Source organism: Pezoporus occidentalis, unplaced genomic scaffold (genome assembly GCF_034315485.1).
Source record: "Pezoporus occidentalis ecotype Australia unplaced genomic scaffold, CSIRO_AGI_Poc_V1 ctg209, whole genome shotgun sequence".
Classification (NCBI taxonomy): domain Eukaryota; kingdom Metazoa; phylum Chordata; class Aves; order Psittaciformes; family Psittacidae; genus Pezoporus; species Pezoporus occidentalis.
In genome coordinates, this window is record NW_026913953.1 from 298,989 (window position 1) to 321,359 (window position 22,371).

At 40.2% G+C, this 22,371-nt stretch overlaps 1 protein-coding gene across 2 annotated transcripts in view; it reads left to right on the plus strand.

Annotated features, from left to right (window-relative positions):
• DAAM2 (dishevelled associated activator of morphogenesis 2) overlaps nucleotides 1–22,371 on the plus strand; it is a 171,597-nt gene that overhangs the window by 82,057 nt on the left and 67,169 nt on the right. For both annotated transcript variants that reach the window (XM_062619065.1, XM_062619066.1), the window contains exons 4-5: nucleotides 13,308–13,382; nucleotides 19,796–19,890. In XM_062619065.1, coding sequence (XP_062475049.1) covers nucleotides 13,308–13,382; nucleotides 19,796–19,890 — 170 coding nt within the window. The remainder of the gene's footprint in view (nucleotides 1–13,307; nucleotides 13,383–19,795; nucleotides 19,891–22,371) is intronic.

The following is a 22,371-nucleotide window of genomic DNA, read 5'->3' on the forward strand; positions in this document are numbered from 1 at the left end:
TTCTGTTATACTTCCATAAAATGAGCATTCTCTTTTTTCCCATCTCACATAAGTATAAATTTGTTGACATTGACCCCATTATTCCTTGTGTAGGTCAGCATACCTGAGAAGAAATATTGGCCGTTTTGTATGTTTTATCATTAAGTTCCGTAACTGCATCTTCATGGTTTTTCTCCTTGATGTTTTCCCTTCTATAGCAAGTACCCTGAAGGGGTTACTTGGGAAACAATATAGTAGGCTTAATGATGTAAGACTTTTTAAAAAAATATAAATATATATATAGTGTGTATATATATATATATATATATATTCCCTCTTGGAGTCACTTTCATAGTGATTTTAAAGGGTTAATTTGCTGTCAAAGAGTTAAAAATGCTTGCACAATTCAGCTGATATACTATTATTACAGCTTGGCATTGTGCTACCTAAAAGGCCACGTTGTAGCAGATAGAGGAGTTAAGGAGTTTTCTTAATCGCTCATTTTACTTCATTCCACGCTTCAAGCTAACAGATGCATTTATTTATACTGGTATAAGAGGTTATTTTGGGCCAGGGTCTTGAAATTATATATTTATTTTTGTATAATTAAAAAGTCTTCTCTTCCCTGGCACCCATGGGAACAGTATGAAATATTTTTAGTTTCTCCCTCCCTCTCTCTCTCCAACAAGAAAGGTTAGCTGTTGCTTACAAAATGCTTTCCCAGCTCTTTTGTTAAGACTATTGAAGATACAAATGCATAAACTTGCCATGGTATTTGCTATAGATATTCTGAGCATGTAGAATCTGGGTGTCCGTCTTGCAGTTCAGCATTTTTCAGGTGTGTTAGTAGTGCTCCAGTTGAAGTTAGCACTCAACACTTCTTAAAAATCAGGCCCAAAATAATCCTGAGTTTATGCAGCGATAGTTGGAAAATTGTCATCATCATGCCTAATGCTGTGTTTCACATTTGGCTTGCATTCTGTGGGAGAATGGGAGAGCTCAGTGGGAGCAGATTTGACCCTACCATGGGAAAAAAAAAAAAAGGAGGAAGAAAGAAAAAAGGAGAGAGGGGAAAAAATAAAAATAAAAATAAAAAATACCCAAAACAACAAAAAAAATTATCCAGCTGTCATCTTCCTAAAATGGTGTAATTTGCTGTACTTAAGAACAAACATAATGGTGAGAAATCCAATTCTCCTGCATAGAAAGTACCTGTAAATGCCGATTGTGTGATTTAGTTGCTGCCACTGGATTATGTTCTGTCTTTATCTGTTGTCTTGCAAAAGTTCTGTGTCTCCACAATCCAAATATGAGTCAGACTTGCTGATGGCATGCAATAGTAATATATACTTGCATACAATGCAATTCTCACCATTCAGATTAGTCTTAGGTGGATAAGCAAGCAAAGAATATGTAAAATAACTGGCATATTTCTCTGGCACATGAGAAGCAGATCTGGTACAGACCAGGGCTCACTCTTTTTTGTATCCTGAATTTCACTGGATGCTCACCAGCCTTTCAAAAGCAAGTGAATATTGAGCAAGAAGAGTTGTTGAATTCCCTATCATTTCAGTGAAAAGATTAGAAACAGGCACAGTAGGGAAATGTTGTCAGGATTTAGTAGTAGCGATGAAGAAGAAGACAGAAATTTCCTTCTACTGTACTGTGGTATTGTTTAGTTTTAATTACTGTCAGATGTGACAGTTTTAGCTACACACTTGTATCAAGGTGAAAATCACATTGTCTTCCATTGCTATTCAGTCACCTGTTGAAAGGCATCTGGCATCCCAAATATTTTGCAAATGTAATAGGCAACACAAATGAAGACTGGGAGAAAAGAAACAGTTTGACCTGTGTTTATGGTAAAGGGAGAGAGAGAGCAACTGAAAAATACACTCAAATATTTGGTTAGCAACTTAAAAGCCATGGGCCTCTCAGGCTGTATTTATTCCCTTTATTCAACTGTCCAACAGGTCCTAACTTTAGCATTTTTCCAGTAGTGGCTGGAGTTAAATAATGGAGACAGATAGAAAATACACAGCTGCTCTAACCATGCAAACTGTTATCACTCTTAGTAAAGGGCTCGGAGCTCTAACCATGCAAACTGTTATCACTCTTAGTAAAGGGCTCGGAGCAGAAATGACCCGTAACAAGCATCAGTATTACTGGAAAAACAGATAATAGACATGTTTTGGACAATGAAATCTTTTAGTGTGACATTAAGGAATACTGTGTGTGCTCCCTGGACTTGTCCTGGATAACTGTGCTGGCCCTAGGTAGTCCCATGCATGTGTCCTAGGTAGCACCATGCGTCTGGGAGAACAATTAGTGACATTTCATTCCCATCATCAAGCAACATGCAAGGTGATTTTCATGAATAGTAGGTGACTTCATTTTATTTGCAAAAGATTGTAAGTGGTTACTTGCTGCAGATAAACAGTATGAGAAAAAGATAAACTTGCAGTGCAGGCAAGTTTATCTTGGCAGACAGGAGGCTGTTATGCAGGCTGGGCTCTTCTGTGGCTTTTCACATTGCCTAAAGAATGCCAGGAGAAGGGGGGGGGGGGGGGAAATGAGGAAGCAGACAGCCTAAATGACATAAATAGTAGTGGGGAAGTGATACAGTTGAAAACAGTGATGTTGGAAAGGTAACAAGCTGGATGGGTGAGGAAAAGGTCCCTTTCTGTATCCACAGGATATTGACTGTAAACTGAAGGTTAATGCTAGAATGGAAAGGTACACACAATACCTTTACATAACACAGAATAAAAAGTAGTAGGGACAATGCAGAGCTTGGGTGCTAATGAAACAATGTACTACTGCTCTGGCTGTTTAGGATTTACCCAGGGAATTACAGACCAGTCAGTCTGACCTCTGTGCCTGGCAAAATCTTGGAGCAGATTCTCCTGGAAGGCATATTAAGGCACATGAAAAACAACAAGGTGCTTGGTGACAGCCAGCATGGCTTCACTAAGGGGAAATCCTGCCTGACCAATTTGGTGGCCTTCTATGATAGGGCTACAGAACTGATGGACAGGGGTAGAGCAGTTGATGTCATCTCCCTGGACTTGTGCAAAGCGTTCAACACTGTCCCACACGACATCCTTGTCTCTAAATGGGAGAGACATCAATTTGATGGATGGACCACTCAGTGGATAAAGAACTGGCTGGATGGCTGCACACAAAGAGTTGTGGTCAATGGCTCAATGTGCAGCTGGAGACCAGTAATGAGTGGTGTCCCTCTGGGTTCGGTGTTGGGACCAGTGTTGTTTAACATCTTCATCGCTGACATGGACAGTGGGATTGAGTGCGCCCTCAGCAAGTTTGCCGATGGCACCAAGCTGTGTGGTTCGGTTGATGCCCTGGAGGGAAGGAATGCCATCCAGAGGGACCTTGACACGCTTGTGAGGTGGGCTGATGCCAACCTCATGAAGTTTAACCATGACAAGTGCAAGGTCCTACAGCTGGGTCGGAGCAATCCCAGGCACAGCTACAGGTTGGGCAGAGAAGAGATTCAGAGCAGCCCTGCAGAGAAGGACTTGGGGGTGCTGGTCGATGAGAAAATGAACATGAGCCGGCTTCAGTGTGCGCTCGCAGCCCAGAAAGCCAACCGTGTCCTGGGCTGCATCAAAAAGGAGCATGACCAGCAGGTCGAAGGAGGTGATTCTGCCCCTCTACTCTGCTCTCGTGAGACCTCACCTGGAGTATTGCGTGCAGTTCTGGTGTCCTCAACATAAAAAGGACATGGAACTGTTGGAACAAGTGCAGAGGAGGGCCACGAGGATGATCAGGGGGCTGGAGCACGTCCTGTATGAGGACAGGCTGAGAAAGTTGGGACTGTTCAGCCTGGAGAAGAGAAGGCTGTGTGGAGACCTCATAGCAGCCTTCCAGTATCTGAAGGGGGCCTATAGGGATGCTGGGGATGGACACTTCATTAGGGACTGTAGTGACAGGACAAGGGATAATGGGTTAAAACTTAAACAGGGGAAGTTTAGATTGGATATAAGGAAGAAATTCTTTACTGTGAGGGCAGTGAGGCACTGGAATAGGTTGCCCAGGGAGGTTGTGAATGCTCCATCCCTGGCGGTGTTCAGGTCCAGGTTGGACAGATCCTTGGGTGACATGGTTTAGTGTGAGGTGTCCCTGCCCATGGCAGGGGGTTTGGACCTAGATGATCTTAAGGTCCTTTCCAACCCTACCTATTCCGTGATTCTGTGATTTGTTGGGATAGTGATAGTGGCTCTACATGCCACTAGAATTACAGCAGAACCTTGACCTCAACCTTGCCGGAAGATTGTGGGGACAGAGCTGTGGTTTCAGAAGTGCAGTCTAAGTCCACAGTCAAGTACCTGGAGAGCTGGCTGTGTCCATGAGAAACTTTTTGTCTTCTCCTGAAGCCCCCCTGAGTAGGATGATCATAAAGTAACCTCCTGACTTGTAGTATCCTCCACAGTGGACCTCTCCCTTCACCTCCAAAAGAATTATGCAGAATGGGCTGAGGGAAGGTAGGCTCCTGAGAACTTCCTCATTGGAAGTGCAGGGAAGGCATGAATAGCCTTATCTGTCAGCTTATTATTTAGGTTATACAGTTATCAGCTTTGAAATATCAGTTGATTGATTTGGGGCTTGTGAAAAGTAGTGTGGAAGAGATTTTAAACATGAGTATGGAGTTCAGTTAATAGGACGGAAGGTTCCTACAGCAACAAAAGTCAGGGAAGCATATCCAAAATCATATCCAACAAGAGACAGACTTCCATGACAAAGGTAAAACATTCACTGGGAGGAACAACGTATAATACCAGTAGACTTAAATTTGGTGAGTAAGCTTTGTCCTGAGGGTTGAAGGCACTGCGTATTTCAGTGTAGCCTCAGCTGTACATATAAGTTGTCCTGTAAATGTAGGGACAGGTTTTCCTCTTGGTTACTGTGCTATATGCATAAATTAATGCCTGGTGATGGCAGGATCCCCAGACTACAGCAGGGCTAAATATATTTGAAGAGGGACAAGCACACTTGCATGACCTTAAATGGTAAGAGGAGGCTGATGCAGTCAGTTCTGGCAGCAAGTTTAAAACTATCTGTATTGAGGAGAAGAATAGAAAGCTAATAGAAGGGGAAAGAGAAGAGAAGGAAGGTTGTTAAAACTAAAAGTGTACTATGCAACCCTGCTATAATTCAAAGTTCCTTAAACTGGGATTCCCTCCATCAGTAATCTGTAGCAAGTCTTGTGCCAGACATGTTTATTGTAGAACTTAATCTTGGTTTAAAAAATAAAATTATGCAGGTCATTAAAATCAGTGGTTGAAACTTCTGAGGTTTCAGAAAAAAGTGTAATTCTTACCTTCAGCTCATAACATGGTACCCGCAACGTTTCCACCTACCAGTTACGGCATTCCACTCTATTTGCAGTGAGAAACTGTGGATCTCTCAGCATGTATGCAGTGGATCTGGCATGTTTTGTGTAAGATAGAAATAGAAGTGTGGGTTTCATCTCCATTAGACTCACACCAATTAGAATTAATTAATCTGAAGTGGGTTTGAGTGGTAGGTGAGGTTGGAAACAGCACATTGTGTGTATACAATATGCGTCTTTTAGAGTTGCTGTATCTATGAGTGCTTGGAAAGCAAAACAAAGTCATGGAAGGAATACGCAGTTCAAAACAAAGCATATATTAAACTTTATTGGAAAGCTTTTCAGCTTGTGGTGTAGTGCAAACCATCTTTCAGAAACAACTGATAGTCTCTTTTAACCTCTAAAGGCTGGTGAATTTCAGCAGCATTGAAACGTCTCTTGGTATTACAAAAAGATTGCTAAGAAAAAAATCCTCATCCTTCATAATTTTATTCCTTTTTCACTTTTCTTATTTTAGACTTTATTCTGTGGCAGTGAGTTCCACAGTTTGTCAGTATAAAGCATTTTGTGATATAAATAATAATATGAAGCCTTTAATTCTTCCTTTGACAGGCTGGTTCATAACCGGCATCAGAGGTTATTATTAGATCCATCATGTTACTGGCAGCAGGACAAAGATCAGGCTAAATGAAGAAAAAAAAAAAAAATCAGAAAAAAACCCTGTGGTCTGTTAGGTAAATTATTCCTGTGTCATAATGCAGTGAACTGGAATCATATATGGTTATACCTGACCGTTATGACAGGCAATTAGAACTTTGTAGTTGCATGCTGCAGCTGGTAATTACTGAATATTCCCTTTTAATAAGTTACACAGTAGACTGCTTTTGTGGCAGAATGGTTATTATCTGCACACCAATAGATTAATTCCAGGGAGAAAAGTAATGTTTGTTTTTCTCACTCTGGATAAATTGTGCTTAAAAGGCTTGGATATAGCTCTCTCCTCCAAACCCTGAGAAAATTTGTGTAAATACTAGTCATGGAGTCTGAGAAATGGAGCAGTGACCATGTCTGTTTAGTGAATGGCTCAGTCCTGTGGTGTCTCCTGTTTCAAAATTAGCATCTCTTGGGACATGGTTGTTTTTTTTGGAGGCATAAACTGTCTGAAAAGCTTAGATGTATCTTAGCTCCACTTCTGAATTAGTATTCATCTCACAACAGGTCAAACACTTTTGTGTCTTTTAATGAAAATGCTTTTTATTTATGCAACTTTGGCTGCTCTGAACTCAGACATAGCCAATAGGATGGACAGTGTGTTAATGAACAGGCAAATGTTTCTTTGAAGGCTGAACTTATCCATAAAATGATGAAAAGTTGATTCCATAAAATGATGAAAAGTTGGTAAGTCAGTCATGGAAAAAAAGGGAGAAGTGATTTAGATGAGAGTGCAATACAACTTCAGTGTGAATTGCTTCTTGCCTGTGCTACAGATTTCCTGTGTAACTGGGAGCTGTGTAATTGTCTGCATCCCATTTTCCCTGTTTCTGCTGATCTCACTGAAAAGGAGACTGAAAAACCTGATATGTGAATTTTGTTAAGGACCTTTGGCAGTGTAGAATGCAAGGTGTTACAAGACTGTATTGTATTCATCATTAATAACAGATGTTGCAATAAGCGGATTCTTTTTTAAAAGTATCTGAAGGGAGAAAAGTAGCATTTGTGGGAAATGAAGCACAAGTGATAACCATCTTCCACCTTCCAAGCAAACAAAAAACACACAGTTTATAGTGGCCAGAATATTCATGTGGAGAGCAAGGGTCATGCGCCTCACTTTGAAACAGAACAGGGACACAATCCTTCACATCTCGGATGAATTTTTCACCAGCTAAGTTGTCATTCTGAAGAATTTGAAGGTATTAGTTTCTTGAAATTACTTGAACTCCATGTTTATATTTTCTGAACTGTATGTGATAATGCTGACCCTTCACACCAGGTGAAATAGCCTCTTTCAGCGCTGTGAGGTACCAGAATGATGTGTGCAGCCTGTTGAGAGGAGAAACCACACTAACTTTCACATGTTTTTTGCAAAAAAAATGCAATTCTTTGTGACCCAAGTATAAACTTGAGCATGCAGTGACATGATACAGCGAACAGACTGGAACAGGAATTTACATTGCAGTAGCCTCATTTCACATTTTTCATCTGTGTTTACGCACTGGTTTTATTGATATAAGGGAGGAGTTCAATTAATGGTATCATGGTTCCTTACCCAAGAAAGGTTTTTAAACCCTCATTTTGCGGCACCAGGTATGTGGCTTGTTCCCATTCTGTTCTAAACAGTGCAAGGCAGTAAGGTCAACTGTCTGCAGCTCTGAAGAGATTGGTTTGAGAAGGAAGTCATGATGCCAATGAGTAGATGTTGTCACAGTAGCATTCATGCTTGTTGTGTGACATCCATAAAATATGGTGTGTTTCTTGGTGCATCTGTTCAAGGAGGAAGTGTTATTTCAGTTTGCTTATTAAAAGGTTTCATGAGTCATTAGCCCTGGCAAGTTATCACAGGGGGGTGTGTGCAGGTAGTGTCAAAAGTCCGTATAATGTTTGGTCGTGCAGGGATGCCAGGCACATGCTGTTCCCAGGGAGTTAGGATTTGTCTATACGGCACAAAACTAACGTGATATAAATGATGGTGGAAATAAGAGTCTGTTAAATTCAGTGTCAAATTGGTGTCTGTTCCTAACTCTGCCAGGGATTTCCTGGATAAGTTTTAATTGTCATGTCACCATATATGTCTCCCTGTCTCCATCTGCAGGAAAGGAGCCTTGTAAAGTTGCTGATTTTGTGGATGCATTTGTTGTTTTGACATGCTCAGGTTTCCAGGACATGCTCTAGAGAAATGCTTAACATTGTTTGGGGTCTGTTGCTGCAGTAAAATACCAATGTACCATCACTGGAAACTGAAAGCCAATGCTCACCACCAAAGAGCTTCAATGCAGGCAGTAACTGTTCAGGCTTTCCCTGTGCTGTTTCTTTCAAGGCTGAAACCATCTTGAAAGAAGCACCCACCATATAATCAGTGTCTTTCATTTTCATGATCCACTCAGCCATGATTGTCTGGCATTTCCTCATGATTTCTGTAACACTAGTGTTCAGTACTTCTTTGTAGAAAGTTTCACAACCAAGGCAGTGGTCTATAATTCCTGACTATGTCTGTTATCGCAGTCTGTGTATTGCAAATGCTTGCCCTACTAACATGGCATCTATTAAAGGTCTCTGCTCACTAGAGAACATCTTGCTCAATGGATCAGGTCTCCCAGGATTTGCAAAAAGGCTTTTAGGATCAGCTGAGCTGTATGCACAGTACTTTGGTTTATTTTGTTCCATTTTGATTGGTTCAGATGGTCCAGATATTTGTAGAACTCCATTAGGTCCTATCTAGTATGAAGTCAGAAGTTCCACTTTCCACCAAGGCATGGAGCCTGTCCAAATTAGTGTCAAAGCCTATATAATACCTTGGCTATATTGCAGGCTCATATAGTATCAAGACCCTGTTTTCACAGCAGTTACATAGCTGTTACTCCAGTGAAGAATGATATGGCCGCTTATAAAGTCCACAAGCTGACGCCTGTTTTTTAATGTGATATTTACACTATTCAAGGAGCTAAAAGAAGGCTTTGCTTTAATAAATTCCTTCAGCTAATGTTTTCCCTTATACAGATGGGTTATTGTTTCCAGGTTTTTTATACCTATGCGGCTTTTTATATTAGGGCCTCATTTTTTTGTTTGGCTTTATTATTTTCTTTTTTTTTTTTTCCTTCCTTCTCTGTGCCTCCTGGAGGAAGGGAAAGGGTTTGCCATTATCATCAAGTTGCCTTGCAGTTTTCTCTGAGGTTTTATTTGAGGGTCAAAATCCTGAAGACATTAAAACAAAACCAAACAGCACCCTGTTGTTGCTCCCCCCGATACACAGAGACCCCCCCACACCCAGAATTGCTTTCTGTTTTCAGCTTATCTCCGCTCTCTGAGAGGAAACATGGTATAGCATTTGCTTACCATGGACAGAAATCACGTAATTAAGGCAATGAAATTTTTTTTTTTTTTTCCCTCAGTGACCCTGATGCTACACTTGTGAACTCATCTTTCTTTCAAAAATGTTGCCCAGCCATTGGTATAAATAACACTCTGCCACCTAATGATGTCATGGGCTGCATAAAAATCTGTATGTTCATCTCAAGTAGATTTCTGGTGCTTCATAGTGGAAATAGAGTGCCAGGGTTTAAGTACATAATCACTTTTATTCCAGCTAAGTAAAAAACCAAATTCTGGTCTGAGCAGGGAGTGTGAAAGACCACTGAAATTAGAGGGACTATCCTGCTTAATATGCTTCTGGGCTGAAACAACTTCAGAAAGAAGGGATGGTGTAGTGGAGTATGTGCTAAAACTTTTTTAACCTCAGCAATATGCAGCTTACGTGTGGGCTTTAGTTCCAGAGAAAAAAGATTACATCCACTGAAACAAATTTTCTCCCAGTTTTAATTAAAACCAAATGTAAGACTTACTTACACACTCAGAGTTCAGAGTTCAGATCAATTTGTAGTGGATGGAGAATGGTCAAACGCAGGATACATCAAGGAGCTTATACCATTTGCCAAGCTAATCACTTGTGCAGATATACTTTAGGGGATCAGAATATTCTTACCCCTGTACACACAGAATTTAAAGGGGAAAGGTATTGTAGCTTATTTTGGGATAGAAGGGATGGATCCAGATAGTCCTTAATTTACAGGCATTTGTTTCTTTACTTGAAGTTCAAAACAGAGGCAGGAGAAGTATAGAGAACATATGTATTCCCTCCTCTGGTGATGTTCTTGTCACCTGTACTCTGCAAACAATTATAGGTGTTACTTGGACTTTTATAGTTCTATGGAGAGAAAAATTTCAGAAAGGCATATGAGCACACCTAGCATTTCAGATTGGTGGCTCAACCCGGTTCCCTGCAGAATGACCTTCCTTCACTACCCCTAGATTACCTCTCAATCTCTATAGTTCTCTTTGGTGGATAAGATTATTTTATAATGCTGTGTTTATCTATTGTATGTTTTAATTTATTTTTCCATCAGCAAGGTCATATATTGACTTTTGCATGGGAGATTAAGGTCTGCTGAGGGTTATGATTCCCACTGGATATTCTACACAGAAAAGGGGCAGCAAAAGGCAATCTACCCATTGCATGGGGTGTGGCAATTCTGGCTGGCTGTTGGTAGGGAGTTGCATATTCCTATAATGTGGCATATGATATGGATTTGGGTTCATTGTGTTGATTGTGGCCAGGAGAAGGAAGCGAGGAAAAGCAGCAGAACTTCTCACTTAATTTAAGAAAGGTCACCTTGTTCTTAATTGTACCATTAATTATCATGAGGTGGTGTGTGCATAGAAACTGTGGGTGTAATTGGTATCTCTTGCCACTTTGCCAGCCTCTCATACTTTTCATACAGTGGTAGTCTACTATATGAATGTGCAGCTGGAGACCAGTAACGAGTGGTGTCCCTCAGGGATCGCTGTTGGGACCGGTCTTGTTTAACACCTTCATCGCTGACATGGCCGGTGGGATTGAGTGCGCCCTCAGCAAGTTTGCCGATGACACCAAGCTGTGTGGTTCGGTTGATACCCTGGAGGGAAGGAATGCCATCCAGAGGGACCTTGACACACTTGTGAGGTGGGCTGATGCCAACCTCATGAAGTTTAACCATGACAAGTGCAAGGTCCTACAGCTGGGTCGGAGCAATCCCAGGCACAGCTACAGGTTGGGCAGAGAAGAGATTCAGAACAGCCCTGCGGAGAAGGACTTGGGGGTGCTGGTCGATGAGAAAATGAACATGAGCTGGCTTCAGTGTGTGAGCTGGCAGCCCAGAAAGCCAACCGTATCCTGAGCTGCATCAAAAGGAGCATGACCAGCAGGTTGAAGGAGGTGATACTGCCCCTCTACTCTGCTCTCGTGAGACCTCACCTGGAGTAGTGTGTGCAGTTCTGGTGTCCTCAACATAAAAAGGACATGGAACTGTTGAAAAAAGTCCATAGGAGGGCCATGAGGATGATCAGGGGGCTGGAGCACCTCCCGTATGAAGGTAGGCTGAGAAAGTTGGTGCTGTTCAGCCTGGAGAAGAGAAGGCTGCGTGGAGACCTCATAGCAGCCTTCCAGTATCTGAAGGGGGCCTATAGGGATGCTGGGGAGGGACTCTTCATTAGGGACTGTAGTGACAGGAGAAGGGGTAACGGGTTAAAACTTAAACAGGGGAAGTTTACATTGGATATAAGGATGAAATTTTGTTCTGTAAGCTTGGTGAGGCACTGGAATAGGCTGTGCAGGGAGGTTGTGAATGCTCCATCCCTGGCAGTGTTCAACACCAGGTTGTACGAAGCCTAGGGTGATATGGTTTAGTGTGAGGTTAGGGGTGGAACTTGATGATCTTAAGGTCCTTTCCAACCCTAACTATTCTATGATTCTATGATGCTTTATTTAAATCTTTTGCACTTCTTAATTGTTCATTTGGATACAAAGGCTGAATAAAGAGTTGTGATCTGTGTAGAATACGTCTGTACTGTATTCCTTAGCTAGATGGGGACAAAGCTCTTTTGATGGTATTGTAAATGGAGATACCTTTTTGCTACCTGTTGAAAGACCGTTGGGATGAAGAGATGGGAAGGAAAGATCATAATCCCAGTCATGACTTTGTTTTTAAATCTAAATATGAAGATTTTGATTTGTGCAGACTTTGCTACTAGTATTGGTTTTAGTGGTGTTAGTATGTAGCCTGGCAGGAACCTGCCAGGTAGCAAGATGTTTTATGAATGTGGCTCAATAGGGAGCATGTAGGGCTATTTCTGATCTCTAAACCAGACAGTTCTGGAATATCTGATGTACTCCAAGAGACCTACAGGTGTAGTATTTTTCATAGAGAACATTCATAGAGAACATTGGTGAGATCCATGCACTCATCCTGCATCTTTGTGCATCCTTAGGATGATTCAAGTGGTTCAATCTCTTACCACATGCTAGGAGTCTTAATAAGAGGTATTTGTAGTTCACAATGGGAGAATAGGATCCTAGAAACCAATCCTCATTTTGTCAGTGACCATAACACCTATCTAAAAACAAATAGACCCATTACAATGAAATCTAATTTTCATTGAGTGGCCAAGGAAAAAGAAGAATTGGTTCCTGAGTAGGGGTAGGTCTCCTTTTAGAAGCTGAGCTTTGTGGTGTTTAGTCTAGTGAAGATATCAGGTGGATTTTGGGGGAGATAGAGATAGATTAATGTTGCTTTGACTGTATTTAAGGGGATGCTGTTCTGTTCCTTTAGATGCTTTGAGGTTGTGCTGAGTGGAATGGACTGGACAGGATGGGAATGGACTAGAATGGAATAAAGTAGTCTAAATCTCTTTTTTTGGTTTATCACATCAAAATGAAGCATTCCTTTGGTTTCCTTTCAGGTTTCTTGATTTATTTTATTTTTTCCTCCATAGCAGATGTTAAACTCCTTTGTCGGTGAATCCCACCATCACTCTAGCAGTAGAGGCAAAATAATTTATACAGTCTCTCAGTATAAAGCAACAAAATTTAAACCTGGTATCTGTAAATGGGCTATCCTTCTACTTGGAAAAATAGTATGTTTAAGGGACTGAGGTTTTGCTGCTTAGATGCCAGAAATAACTGTGTCTTCATCAAACTTTATCATTCTGTGTTTAATAACTGTAGCTGAAGGGGATTCTTTTCATCTGGCACACCATGGTGACAGCGCTAACATTACACTTTCAAAAAAGTTTTTAATAAATGTGACACATCTATGTGCATTGTACAAGAGTATGCGGGGAGATATCACAATAAAGAGCAGTGCAGTGAAGAATCACAGGTGGTTCTACTGTGGTATGTAATCCTGTAAAGGCTCCTTTTGTAACCTTGCTTAACTTTCTGTTTCAGGAACAAGAAGATCCTAATAAGCTTGCTACCAGCTGGCCTGATTACTACATTGACCGCATCAATTCCATGGCAGCAGTAAGTTACCTCTCTTGCAAAGCAGGGAAGATTTCCTACCATAGAGAAGTGTTTCTTTAGGAAGAAGTCTCCAAAGAAGAAGTACATTAGCCCAAATGCATGACTAATTTAAAATAGGGCTTCTCAAAGAAGACAAATATGTGTATTAAGAAAGACCCCTCCTCCAGCAGAAGACAAGATTAGAAAATACCGTAAGCATTTCCAGGTTTTATTTCTAAAATACTGAACACTGAAGACAGTGACGTTAGATTCTGGAATGAAAATTCAAGAGAATATCTGATGAGAAAAGTAACTATTTGAAAACTAGGTGTATGTTTTCAAATTGATTCCTAACTACAAAATAGCACTGGGGTTATTAGTTTAGTAAAAGAATTAAAGAAAATATAGTTGTTTATGGTAATATCTACTTATTACCTAAGAGCAGGTAAATAGAGGAATGTAAGGCTGTAATATCTTAGACATCAGATACAAGCCAACAAAATGTTTGAGGAAATCTTTTTTCAGTTGTCCTCATTCAATAGTTAATAGTATGTCTCTTCTGCTGAAGCATGCAGTAGAACTGGTCACCAGCAGAACACCACCTGCAGATAGTCCATTATCTCCTTTTTATATGGTAACTCTGCAGTCAAATCTTGCCTCCAGTTATTCATAAGCAATGCCTACTCAGCTTTCTTTGGCAGCTGTGCAGAAATGATGATAGAATTCCATTCTTATCATCTTAAGTATGACACTTTGTTTACATATGCTGTCATGTTTGATTTCTAAAGGCTTTTCTGCACGTATTGTATTGGGTTATGAGCTATAAAATAATTCCGTAAAAATAATGTCTTAATGGATGCTAAATGTATCAATACTGATGCATTTCTCATGCTGAAATATGTCTTGCTTAGTAAAAATATTAATCAAGATTTACAAGTTGTTATAACTTATTGTAAAAGGATAAAAGAAAAGCTGCTTTCTTCTGTTAGTCATGAATAAACAAAATGGTTACCTTTCTTCATGGCACATTTTTTTATGGACTGGTTTTGAGAAAAAAGATTGAGCTTTTATGACTGGCATGGCACTATGCTTTTATTTCCTGACTGAACAAATTTGCTCTACAAAAGCCATTAAGGAAAATAATGAGTCTGAAACCTTGCATTCTCACTGAGCCAAATACTTCTGGTAGGATTTGATCCAAGGCATCTTGAATCCACTACAAATTTTTCCAGTGATTTCAGTGACTTTTGGATCGCTCTTTAAATGGTCTTGATGTAAACCTGGATTGAATATGTACATGCCACTATGGTAAATGTGGAGCAGTTCCATGGAATGAGACTATACTTTGGCCTATGTTTCTAATTTTAAACATGTTTTAAGAGCACCAATAAACACCAGCCCTAGTAATGTTGTTTGCGTGCCTCGGCACTGAATGATTTGTAACCTTTTATTTGGCTTAAAGCCTCATGATTTACTCTTATGGTTGAAGTATTGAGAAGACACACTGGGGTTAAAAACCCTGCTTCTGATTTAGCGCTTAGTTGCTTCACTTTTAGGCAGGTGAAACTTAGTTGAGTTGATTTCACAGGAATTATATCAGTGGAAAATTGGAGTAATACAGCTGAGAACCAGCTCCAACACACATTAAAATACATGTTCTATTCATTATTATTTAGACCTCTGAGATTCTTACCTTCCAAACTGTTATTTTGGGTCCCTCATAATTTCAGATCTAAATTTAGTGCTAGGGTTTTTTTAAATACTTTTTTAAAAAAAAGAACAAAACCAAAACCAAACAAAACTGCATCCAAGTTTAGTTGGCTCAGAAGTGGTGAAAGAAAAACATGTTTCATGTTGCTTCCTGACACTGTCTAATCTATGTCAGTTTGTGTCTCCTGGGCACTATCAGGTATTACAATATTTTAGTTAGAAATACTGCAAGAAGTATTAGAGTTGAAGTGGTAGCAAAAATCACAAAAGTGTTGGTTTAAAATTCCTTAAGTCCTGTTTTTTAAATAAAATTTAATCTTTGCATCTCCTGTGAATTAACTGCATGAGAATCTTTGTACACACAGATTTTACATCTATATCCTTTTGTTTAATATATGAAGACCTTTCTTTATATATTAGCTTGGCAAAAATGTTCTTCCTACCTGCTGATAATATGGAAATGGCACCTTTATCCTGCTGATATCATGAAGCATGTTTCTGTGGATTTCAGCAGGCCAAGCCCCCTGAGCTCAAGGATCATTTTCTCAGAAGATCCTCTACAGTGTAACCCATCATATCTGTCCCTCATAGATTATGCTTGAGAGGAATGTTGTGATGCCTGACATGTTTGACATTCCCTACTTGTAACCTTAGACCACTATGTTAGGAAGCACTTCAGGAGCTGTTAGGAGCCACTATGTCAGGAATCATAGATTCCTCATCCAGTTCAAAAAGCCATGCATTTTAAGCACAGTCCTGTTCCCACATTTTTTTCTGTTTCTGTGGTTGCTAAGATTTTAATAGTTTTTAAACTCAGTTCTCAGGAAAGTGTATGACAATAAAGCTGAATCTCTTTACTAGTCAGAGGTGTGCAATTCCTTTGGAGGGACTGTCCAATCCTTCAGGTACCCTCACTGAAAGGAAGGAAGGGGACAGGTACATCATTGGTAGACTGTCTTCTAGACTAGTCCTTAAGAGGAAGGGACAGCTGCTAACGATGTCTGATTTAGAAAGAGGAGCCTCCAAATTTGCTCAGGTCTCTGATGTCTACATGCTATAAATAATACTGTTGAGAGTGGACAGGTTGTACACCCACAGTTAGAGACCATTTCCATTATCAAGGTCATTGTCATCTTCTGCTGATTCATCAATACACAAAACTTCTTTTCTTAAAAATGAAGCAGCTGCCCTGTTAGTCACATGTAAAGAAACCTCCCTGTGCTCCTGCCCTCTTCACCCCATGATACTGTCTGCTTGGCAGCACAAATAAACACAGCCTTCACTTCACTGGGGAGGAAAACTTCTGACAGCACTGTGTTACTTTTGTGAGCTTGGCTGCATACACATTTCCACAGAGAGACTTTCAGGTGAACAGTAGTTGCAGATCCAGCTTTTCTGAAGAGATGGCTCGGTCAAGAGTATGAAACAAGGGTCAAGATTAATAAATATAGCTGTAACCAGGCACTTTTCCTTGACTCAGAAGGCATTTGTTCAGGGCAGAGCAGCTTCACAGGATGTTAAAATGTGTATTTTTCAGCAGAATTGAACAGGTGGATGGCAATTCTCTTCCTCCATCTGGGTTAGGTGACATCTATGTTACTTTAAACTTATTTGCTTAAAGTTCAGGTTTTCTAAATTCCATCTACTTGTAGTTTCTGATTCATAGTTTATTCTTTTAGTTCAGTCTTAGTGTAGTTAGAGATGTGGTGTACCTTGAGTTTCAACTGTCTTGTTTTCTTTGAAGAAATGTGTTAAAGAAAAGGTATTATCCAGATATATCATAAGAGGCATGCAATACAATATTTTTTCCTCAAATTTTGATCTTAATTTTACTTGCATTTGTTTATGATCTGGAAGTAATTTCGGTAATGAGAACACTGTTAGTTATGATATTAGATAAGATTTAAAGAGTGAGCTTGGGTTACAATGAGAAATCAGAACATCTGGGTTGCTTTTCCACTATTTATTTTATTTGCTTTTTTCTTTTTTTTTCGTTTCATATATGTGAGACTGTTAAGTAAAACTAGGCCCATCATAGAGTGTATTGCTGATGCTAGCTCTTGCCCCTTTTTTCCTTTTTTTCTTTTTTTTTTTTCCCCCTCTCTCTTTCTCACATGTACTATCATTATAGTCCTGTATTTTCCTTCCCAGCACTTTAGGGGAATGATTAGCCATTAGGATAAGGTGTGGGAATTAATATATGCTTTTAATAAAACTAAAATATTTCATTGTAAATGGAACCAAATTTTCAAAAATAATTTCTTGGACTACCTGAAGTTTTACCCATTAAATTCCATGTGAATGATTGTTTTCATAAATTCATTAATTTCTCTGAGCTGGTGAATCAAGCAGCGGGATCATCTGCCTTCCTGGGTGATGGACTTACAACTTTAAATATGCAAAATGTCTTTTTAAAATATAATTTTAAAAAAGCCTTATGTATACTGTTTTTTAGGGACCAGGTAAGGGCCTCACACTATTTTGTTTCCTATCCCTAGTATGTTTGGTTAAGTGCTAGTAACTAGCTGCATCCTAGCACAGCAGACGTTAGCCCTCAAGTGCAGTTTGTAGTTCAGGAAAGCGATTCATCAGTCAGCCATATTAATGAAATCCAGTCATGTTTTCTATAATTCTTGCCAAGAAAGCTATTTCATAATGCAAACGCGTGACCAGTCTGTCTTTAGAGAGGGCAAGAGGATTTGAGTTCCTGGCCATGCACAGGAGTGAGAAATGAATGGCTCTTGGCTGCCTGCAGCTTAAGAAAAGGGTTTTCTGTAATCACCTTCTGTTGTAAAGGCAGGATTATTTGTATTTGTTTCATTTGGAAATGAGCCTTTTTCACTCTGAACGAAATACTGTTGAGGACCTTCCTACCATCCATCTGCTTTCCCCCCACAATGGCTCAGAGGAGAAATTAAGCCATTGGAGGAAGGGGGAGCCTTTCAAAGGAGCATTTATGGGCCAAAGGAAAGATGACCAGATGGGCTGTCACCCAAGAAAATACAAATCAAGCCCCAGATCACACCCCAGGACTCTGCCACTGAGATTCCATAATGCTTGTTCAGGATTTCTGTTTATTTTTCAAAGAGAGGGATCATATATGGCTTGGCTTAAGCATTTCAATTTATGTTTCTGGCTGTTGGGGGATGCTGGCAAAAGATAAAACATCATCAGCTCGTTTTCCATCAGTAGCACTCTGTCATTCCATTAGGGCAGGAAATAGCTTGCTTTATTACTGAGTGAATTTGACTTCAGCGTGGATCAGAGAGAGGACCCCTAGAGTTAAACACATCTCCCCATGCCAGCTGTTCAGCATAAGGCTGCAACAGCATGTAGCCACATGACCACCCTCAGGATCGGACATGTGTTGGCACCACATACTTTGCAAAAGCAAGCAACATGGGAGCACTTCCAAGGGAAGTAAGGTGTTGGGCTGGTGGCAGGGGGAGGGTTAAAGGAAGTTCCAGCGAGAGAGAGGTTTTCTTTGGTGCTTGCTAAATAGTAAAAAAAAGACTTAAATATTTTGCTGTAATGGGCCATAATTGTAGCTACTTAGATTCCACCACAAAGATGTATAATATCAAATATCTGAGAGATGATACTAGTTTAACTGGGTTATTCATTTGAAAAGGGGTTCAGAGCTGCTTTCCAGACACCACTGAGTGATATCCCCAGGGAGTCCTGCCAATAAAAGTCATTTCACATCTCTATTTTACAATTAAAGTGACTAGAAGACACTATATAGGCTGAGAATTTCCAGGATTGAGTCTTGACTTTCTACAGTCACACATTAAAGTTGTGAGCCTGAATGGTATATGTGATGGACACTGAATAGTCTTGCCTCACATCACAAAGTTGCAGTGGTGCTGAGAGGAGATCTGGATCCCTGATTTCCCAATACACCACTTTTTTTAATGGTATTGTCTGAAAACTGTATTTTTTTTTTTTTTTGCATGTATTCCACTCACCATCTCTCACCCCAATTTACCCCCAGCATCTTCAGTTCCAGTTGACTGCAACCTCTAATTATCTCTGACTTCATAATGGGGGGTAATCTAGTTTCCGTGTGCTTCAGTTTGCTAGATAAAAACCAGCAATTTTATGATGCTCTTAACTTTTTGTAGTAAATGTTCCTAATTAGCCAGGCCAAAGTGTATAGGGAGAATCAGTATCTTAAAACAAGTGACAGCACAGGGAAGGAAAGTCAAACTTGTATGTACACAAACTGTAATTTCAGGTATGTACAGGCTGTTTAGTCACTTGAAGAAAAAAGCTTTTATGCTTTGAAATCTGACACACAAGTCTAGGATTCTTTTTCTTTTCTTTTTTTTGTTTTCCTTCCAAATCCCTTCAGCCATGTCAGTCTGATAAAAGATATTATGTCTTTCTACCGACTTTGCCTCACATATCCATAGATCACCATAGCTGATCACTGTTCCAAATTAGGTGCTGTTTTCTGATGGCATACTGGCAAGTACGTTTTTTGGGGGGGTAATCTGAGAACCCTAGTTTGGCCAGTGTGACAAAGCAGTATACTGCTGCCAGTCCACATGACCAGTCCCATCTGGATTCAGTTTTGCAGCTGAGGCGCTGCTTTCCTGGTGAGAGCTCAGCAGGCACCTCTGCCTGGGTTGATGGGATGGTTGTTTTTCATAATTCCTGGCTTGTCTCTTAGCTTCCAGGCAGCCTGAGCTTTCCTGATTGTCATCTTCTTTTCTGAACAGATGCAGACTCTCTATGCTTTCGATGAAGAAGAAACAGAAATGAAAAATAAAATAGTTGAAGACTTGAAGACAGCTCTGCGGACTCAGCCTATGAGGTAATGTTGTTTGTCTTTCATCACAATTCACTGCTTCCCTATGGTCTGATGTGATACAGGAAAGAGTGGCAAAGACAGAAACCTCACTGTCTTACCTCACACAAGCCTCTCTGATATTTCAGACAATCCAAAAAGAGCCTTATAGACCGTGGTCTGAACCTGCCTAATTGGGAGGGCACACTAATGTTGAAGCATGTAGCTTCAGGAAAATAAAACACAATCTTCTATGAAAAACCACATATCTGTGGCAGATACGTGTGAACACGCAATGATTATGAAGATCAGATTGTAGACTTCATATCTGAAGTCTGAACATCCTGAAAATCCCATGTACATCCCATGTAATTTAACTTCAGGCAAAATCTGCTCTGAACTTTGAATTCAGTCTTCCCCTTATCTTTATGTAATGTGAACTGTTTGGTACAAAGCAGCTAATCCATCTGACATCACCTGGTTTGGCATCCTTCCTGTTCTATGTGTAACTGTGCTGTAGAGAAATGGCAAGAGAATTTATTGTGTACTGTGTCTTAGAAGGTAAGGTCATCTTTGTTTATCTGCGAACAAAGCTCTGAATGTTAGCTAGCTAACATAGAAACTTTTTCCATTGAGAAGAGCATTGTGCAGAAGCAGTAACTGTAGTTAATATGATCTCAGGAAACACTTGGTCAAAAAGTGTCTGGATGCCTTTGATTAGGCCAAAATAGGCCAAATGCATTTGCATCCACACTGTACTGAAGTCATAGTTTCAGAGAGCTTCACTGATGTCTAAGCATTAGGAACCTAACCAACCAAATAATTAAATAAAATTATATCAAAGAATTTGCATTGCAGTAACTTTGACTTGAAGTAAAGATATATTCTGAGACTTCTTGAAGAGCTGAGTGCTGATAGGGCATCCCCCCCTTCCTGATGGTGAAAAAGTTAGCTGCATGCAGCTTCTTACCTCACAGCAAGTGAGAGGTAGGACACATCAGCTTAAACCTCAGGTTTTTTTGCCTCCTGTTATGATGACCTGTAAGAGAGCACAAAGCCAGGTTCTGATGCTCCTGAGGCATAAAGATTCATCAGGCTTTGGTAACTTTAGTATGTGGGTAGGGTGAGTGCTTTTAACGTGGAAGTGGAGAAACAGTGGCCTATATGGAGACCTAGCCCAAGGGGATAAGTGACTCTTTGATCCTGTCTATCACTGCCCTGAATCAGAGAACACAGTAAAATGCAGCTGGACTTTATGTTAAAATGGAAGCTGTCAAACTCCCAACTCACACAAGGATTTTAAAACAAAGTGCTTTGCTGCTGAGACTTGCTGTAGCAACTCTGTTACATTAAAGTGGAGCTGATTTGATGCTTACTCTGTGAAAGCAATAGCTTTCCTTGGGCATAGCCATGGCAGCAAAGCCTCTCCGCTGTGTCCATTTGAAACACTTTGGTGGCCACCACTGGTTGTTCTGCTGTCATTTTGAATAGGACAGCCCAGCCTCCTTATTGAGAGCAAGGCAATAGAGAAGAAGAAAGAGCAATGTCTTTTGCTCAAAGCCTTGCAAGATTTTCTTTCTCAGACCTGTATGGCTTCGGCTGGATCCCCTTGACAACAGCCTGTTGCTTCATCTGTTTATAATAACTCTAGCTAGCTTCAGTACAAGCATCTATGAGCTGCCCTATAAAGTGTTTGCTGCTCAATCGCTGGCGATGGTTAAGGGGCTCTCTTTTTTTTTTTTTTTTTAAATAGTTAAGCCAAGCCAAATTTTGAGTTAAGTACTATGTCTCAACTAATTTCCAGTGACTCAATTCGTTAGCTGCCAAATGGGCTGCGTGCCACTGCCTGATCAACAAGCCAATTTCTTCTTGATGGAAAGGTTGCAGTCAGGAGGCCCTCAGCTCCATCAAATACCTCTCATAAGCACTACAATACCCAAGCCTTCAAAATACTAGTCTTTCTAGTTGAATTTGGACATCAAATCCTATTTTTCTTGCCATTTCTGTTCATCAGGCCTCTGATGAAAGTAAGAGACCTAAATTCACATGGGATGAGCTGTCTGGAATCCATTTGTGATGGTAGGGTATACAGGGGCTCTGACCAAGGATCCTCTGCTTGAATTCTCTGATCTAGAGGAATTAAAAGAAGAAAAAAAGCATATGTTTGGCTGTTTTATTTTACTGTAGAGCCATGACACTTTCAGTAGAAAACGCAGAGTAATGGTATTAATCTGTGCCTCTACTCCAACACCTGAGTTCTAGCAGCAACAAAAATTAAGCAGGCCAATCCAAAATCAAGTTCCTCTTGTCTTTGGAGAAAAGTGATAAAAACATCCCTGGGCAACTAGTTGACTCCCTCTGAGCAAGTGCATTTTGTTCTAGTGTTTAAGAGCTGCCCTGAAATAACAAAGCCAGTTTACATCTCAACATGCAGGAGCAACCCCAGCCTTAGAGAAGAAAAAACACACATCTGCATCTTGTAAGGAAACACACTTTCTTGTAGGTTTG